At 41.6% G+C, this 6,000-nt stretch overlaps 2 protein-coding genes across 3 annotated transcripts in view; both read left to right on the plus strand.

Moving 5' to 3' along the window:
* The window catches only part of si:ch211-210g13.5 (inactive phospholipase C-like protein 2), a 63,770-nt gene extending 60,460 nt beyond the window's left edge, over positions 1-3,310 (plus strand). For both annotated transcript variants that reach the window (XM_034894756.1, XM_034894757.1), the window contains one exon: positions 1,522-3,310. In XM_034894756.1, coding sequence (XP_034750647.1) covers positions 1,522-1,956 — 435 coding nt within the window. In that variant the 3' untranslated portion in view covers positions 1,957-3,310. The remainder of the gene's footprint in view (positions 1-1,521) is intronic.
* Positions 3,311-4,011: 701 nt separating this feature from the next.
* hcrt (hypocretin (orexin) neuropeptide precursor) lies at positions 4,012-6,000 on the plus strand. Its single transcript, XM_034894885.1, has 2 exons — positions 4,012-4,472; positions 5,432-6,000. Exons 1-2 carry the CDS (start codon positions 4,335-4,337, stop codon positions 5,801-5,803), a joined length of 510 nt encoding a protein of 169 aa, XP_034750776.1. The 5' UTR covers positions 4,012-4,334; the 3' UTR covers positions 5,804-6,000.

The raw sequence follows: 6,000 nt of genomic DNA on the forward strand, positions 1-6,000 counted from the left end.
TCATGACTTACATAATTTCAGTTTTCCGAACATATGACTTATTCATTCTTGTGATTTGCGTGCTGGAGTGGCTCAGGTAAAAGGCCACTTGCAGTGTATTAACATCACCTGGAAGTAGAGTGTTGTGTGCAGGGCATCACCTTTTTCTCATGCAGCAATATGTCACACTGCTGTGCCTTCTGGCTCTGAGGACGTCATCTCTTTTACCATTTATGGGACACTTTAGTCTGGTGCAGAACAAGTCAGCCTGTACCTCTTCATAGGGATGTTAACTTAACTTAACAAGCTGTCACAAAGGGTCAGACAGAGTCCAGAGAAAAGTGGGAAGGAGGGAGGAAAAATGCACAGATACACTGTTGAGAACTGCTTTTAACTTGTTTGTGAGCAGATGTTGGAGAGACAATGGAGTAAAGAAAGTGTTGGACCAGACGCGATGAAAGAGACGGCAATGCTGCCTGAGGGGAAGGTTCAGGGATTTAAGAACTGTAAAGTTGGAGAGACTTTGTTAAAGAATGTGGTCAGATTTTTTCTTCTTTCTTTTGGCCAATTCTAATAATATAAGCACCTCTTACACAGAGAAAAAAAAGCCTGTGGAGAAGACTACCACATTTCCATATGGTAGAGACGGCTAGCTTAAGGTGGCAGGCAGCCATGTCAGTGGCCCAGATTTGACTTGACAGTGCTGTAAAACAGGACGCCTTCCCTGACCACTTCCTGCACATATGGCAGGGCCAGGATTCATCTCCGCGGTGCTCCTAAATAAGGAGCAGAAATGTAGTATAACATTATCACCATATAACAGCACTATTCAGTAGGTGAGTGAATCTGTGTAAAGGGCTGGCAGGCAACCGAAAGCCTTCATTCAGTGGCTTTGTACTGCCCCCCTCTGCATCTTATATGTTAATGCACAATAAGAAAAAAATCCTGTGCCACTTTAAGCTTATGGTTTGCCCTTTATGCAATTTTTATTTAACAAGCCTATGGTCCTTTTGAGATTAAACTCCCTTTACAAACAAAACGACTAGGACAAAAATGTATCATAAAACTAGATTATGCTATCTAAGTCAGATCTTGATACAAATTAAAGATGCAGTGGGTATAACCTCTTCAGAATTTGAAGAAGAGTGAGATCTCTTTCTGCAGCTCTCCCCTTCTCTGTCACACGGGTGATGCATGTGCAGAACAGTCAATAGGAACACTCTTTCTCTCTAAAATGACCTGTGATTGGCCAAAGTCTTCCGCAACGGCTAGATTTTCTGAAGCCTTAATACAGAACCATGAGGAGGTGCAGAAGTGTAGTTTTCTCTCAGACCACTTGAGTTACAAAATGCTGAAAGATTATTATGGATTTATTGCACAATGACGCCAAAAATAAAGTGTCTACCCAAGCTTTAAAGCAGCCTTTAGGACATGGATATCAAATATGTTTTTCTGCTATTTTTCTCACCTTTAAATCTTATATCATAACGTGTTGGTAACAAAGCTGCTTCTCTTTCTGTCTCCTGTATGTCTCAATCTCAGGGTCAGGCAGACCTGCTGAAGCATGCTAAGAGCGAGGCACTCGACACTCTGCGTCAGATCAACTGTGCAGCTCAGTCCTGTGGTCTCAGTAAGAACGGAGCGGCTTCGCCACAGCTCCAGCACCATCCTCACCACCACCCACAGCAAGTCCACATACAGCAACAGCCTCAGGCCAAGACCCACCCACAGCCTCCTCCACTGCACCAGTCCCAAACTCAGACCCTATCCCAGACAGCACCTCAGGCTTATCTTCATCCCCATTCCCAGCTACCAGCTCTCCCTCTGGTTCAAACTTTTTCAAAACCACCGGCCTATACTCAACCACCATCTCTACCACAGTTTCAGTACCAGAGCCAAGAGCAGAGGGCAGCAGGCCCTGTGGACACCAACTGTGAGAAAGAGATGGTCAGTGGCGATCCTGTGGGATCATGCTGACCCGCAGCCTGTGCCCACAGAGAATCCTACCCAAAGAGAGACAGACAGGGAGAGATGGAGAAGCAGAAGGGTGTCAAAGAAAATCTGGAGGCCAGTAACGAAAGGGAGACGGGTGAAGTGACTGAGAGAATGAAAGAGATGATAATGGTGAGGAAGACTCGTCGTGTTAGAAGTGAGACACAAGTCTGAGAGCAGGTTTGAGTTGGCTGAAGTTTAAAAGAAGAAGAGACCACACACTTCAATCACATATTCCGAAACAGGAAGGAAAACTATAAAGATCATGTTTACCTTTCTCCGTCATGGATTTGGAAGACAATCGTCCATCTGAGGCAGGAAGTTTAGGTCTCTTCTGTCTTCCCTCTTGTGAAAAGCCAAAACGGTAAAAGCTGGTAACAAACGTCTGGTGTGTGTTTCTGCATAGGAATGTGCTTTGCAGTTGGATATCCCTGTCACTCTCTCTCTGGGTATTGCTAATTACATGCCCCTCAATTATGTTCTCTAGCTCTGTGGGTACAGGCTACCTCACTCCATGTCTTTAAGCTTTTATTTTTTCATGTTCACGCACTCTTCCTTTGCCATCTTAGACGTAAAAGCTGAGTGCAAACCCTCACTCCTTATAATGAAGAGGACGCCATTTCTATTTTAAGTGCACAACGTAGAGCAGTATCACAGATGTCCATTTCCGCACAAACCAGGAAGCTGTAGAGCCTAAACAGAAAAACCAAACTACACCTGTTGATATGATGCTCTTCTTGCACCCCTTGCTGGTGTCCTTCCATAGGATTTAAGTTCTTTAGCATTCCTGAACTCTCCCCACAGGGTCTTGTTCTCTCCTCCCCAGGGGCTGTGTGTGTGTGTGACGTTACGTGAGTCGGTGTTTTGGTCCCCAGGGTGGCGCTAGCCCACATCTGTAAGTGGAGGAGATCACCAGCCAATCACGACTGAAATAGTTGACCCTGCCTGTTAGACGAAACATGCTACTGCTGTCAATAGAAACAAAACAAAGTGAATATAGATGTAAACTGTATGTAAAATGTATGAAGGGAACATATATTGCTAAAATAATTATTGCAGACACGGACATTAATGATTGATATTATAATAATTGTTGTTAATTCTATTGATATTCTGATTCTTTTTTAACATTACTTCCACATATACAGTGATTTGACACATGATGTTGTGTGCTGCAGATCAGGAGAACCAGTTTGTGTGGGACTGGAACAAGGGATAACTGGTTTGCACCACAACACCGGTGTCAAATAATAAACCTGACATGTGGTTCACTGCAACGTGAGTGTGGATTCTGTAAAAGCTCCTTTAAGTGGCCCATTAAAACTGGCTTCATTGTTTATTCTGTCCTCTCGTTCATTTCTCCTTAAAGCTTCTGAATGAGGATACGTGCAAATGTAATTCATAAGAATGGTGAATATGCCCATTCTCTGTCTAATGTATCAATCAGTACCCAGACTGATATTTTAGTGAAAATAATTTTAGAGAATGACTTTGAGTGAAATTACTTTTTCGATCGCATTCAAACATAGCTAGCGCTTAAGAGCATTTCAAAACCACCTTTCACAGCTAATCTAAAGAAAGCAATAAAAAGCTTTGATTGCTTTTGATGCACTGTGATGTGTCCATTCTTCTGCTCTATTCTTAACAATAAACAAAAAGGAGGCCAATTATTTGATAATTGAGTTTGTTGTTTCAAAGCAATGTTTCCTGTTGTCCGTAAGATGGCAACAGATATTAAGTAAATGAGAATGAAAAGATGAAAAACCTCACTGAAAGTCAAAAATTGCTTTCAGTAGATATTTGTCATCATGATTACTTATGAGTACCGGTATTCTGCGGTTTATAAAGCAGATTAAGTGGGACCAACAGTCTAGATAAAAGTAGTCTCGCTTTGTCAGACCCTCCTTCAAAGCACGTGGCCTTCTGAAAAAAAGCTAAAAGTTTCAGTTTTTTCTTCTTCTTCAAGTAAAAGCAAATCCATCAACACTTCACCCACCTTTTGTACGAGAGAAAAAGGCCAGAACCTCAATTAGCATGACTTTTGAATGAGTTTGTCATTAGCACTGAGGAGGTATCTGGGCTTTCTTTATATTTATATTTTAGAACTCACAGGACACATTAGTTAATTGACTTCCGTCCTTCACTCATCAAAATGGTATGTCTGCATAAACCTTTTGCATGCTGCCACAAAGAAAAACCTGTTGTTCATTAAAGGTCCAGAGAAGTCTCCTTGGAGATGCTCTTCTGCAGGAAACTAATTAATCGCAGGGAGCATCACATCAACCCTTCAAGGGCAAAAGGAAAAGAGCAGAATTAGTGGTTTTGTGTCATGTTTGTGGTTGGCCTGACTGACGTCCATCGGTATGGACACCACAGAACAATATAAAAGACCTTTCTTCTTCCCCCGGGAAGATCAGATACCTCCTCTTCACACAAGCCAGAAGATGCCGTGGTTCCCCATCAACTTCCAGAAAGCTACTGGAATGGACACGTCTAACAAGGCAAGCCACTTGAATTTGATTTCTTTTTTATTTCGAAGATAGCGTTCTATTTGTGTGGCATTGCACATTTGGGGTTTGCAAAGTTGCATAGGGGTGGTCACTAATTTATAGGTAAGTGAATCTTTCAGCTTAGGATTTTTTTATATATTACTGAAGACAGGTGGCTTACTTTATAGCTTTAGTGCGTAACTTTTTGTTATTACTGAATGTCCGTTACATTGAAGCCATGCAAAATGAGTTGCTACAAAGATAATTAAGACTATCAGCTCCACACAACAGTCTGTCACTTACAGAAGGCTCATGTGGACTCGCCAACAGTTTTGTTGTCACTACATATAATTTCAAACGGGGGGGAGATAGAAAATAAACACAATAGCTTCAAGGTGTTGTGATGCTTTTTTATGTTAAGTTTATTAAATATTTCTAGTATAACTAAGGAGTTTTTGTGTGCATTTGTTGCATGTATTTACAGTACAATTAACATTGACATTGTTTCACCATGTCCTTGCGATCCTAATTTACATGTCCACGAGGTTAAACCACAGAACTTGGGTTGCATTTACAGGGAACTGCAGGGCGTCCTCTTCTACAAAACGTACGATTCAGGGAATCAATAAGGATCATAACTGGGACATTTTAAAAACACTATTTAAGGGGTGAAGCATGAGTCATTGGTAATCAGTGTTATTGCATAGTATTTAACTAGTTCATTGTAATTTGTGTTATGTATGTATTATTTTTATGTATTGTGTTTTTTATCATTATCAATAGGACAAGGGCTGTCAATGAGCCTAAAGGCATATACTCCTTTCTTTTCTTATGTGTGGGTAAAAACAGTTTTTCTCTAGGACTTGTGCCCAAATTAACAATGATGTGAACTTTTTCAAAAAAATACATTGTGCTGATCATATTTGTGTATCAGTTCATTTGGGTGTAAACTAATCTCTTTGGCCCAACAGAAAGTCATGGTGCTGGTTTTGATGTTGCTGCTGTCTCATCTGGCCTGTGATGCTCAGAGCATGTCTGAGTGCTGCAGACAACCGGCTCGCTCCTGTCACCTCTATGCATTGCTGTGTCGCTCCGGCAGCAAGAACTTGGGTGGAACACTCACAGGAGACGCCGCCGCTGGCATCCTTACTCTGGGTAAACGGAGAGATGATGAGCATCTCATGCAGAGCCGACTCCAACAGCTCCTCCAAGGCTCCAGGAACCAAGCAGCAGGGATCCTGACTATGGGGAAGCGGACTGAAGAGAGGGCTGGAGACTGGTATATGGACTGGATGGCTCAGTCAAAATATATCGTCACGACGCCACTGCCTGTTTTAAGCTAAATACCTCAAGGCATCAGTACACTGGGAATCTGGGAAAATGTAATTGAATTATTTATTATTTTTTAGGCTCATATAAAACTGTTTTGTGATTTTCTTTGAACTGTGCTTTTTTTAATGTAATTTGCTGTGCAGTGCATTTGCCTATCAGATAACATTAGGCAGATGTGTAATATATGAAAAAGGCCATATGGTATAAT

This window comes from Etheostoma cragini, chromosome 15 (assembly GCF_013103735.1).
Source record: "Etheostoma cragini isolate CJK2018 chromosome 15, CSU_Ecrag_1.0, whole genome shotgun sequence".
Classification (NCBI taxonomy): Eukaryota; Metazoa; Chordata; class Actinopteri; order Perciformes; family Percidae; genus Etheostoma; species Etheostoma cragini.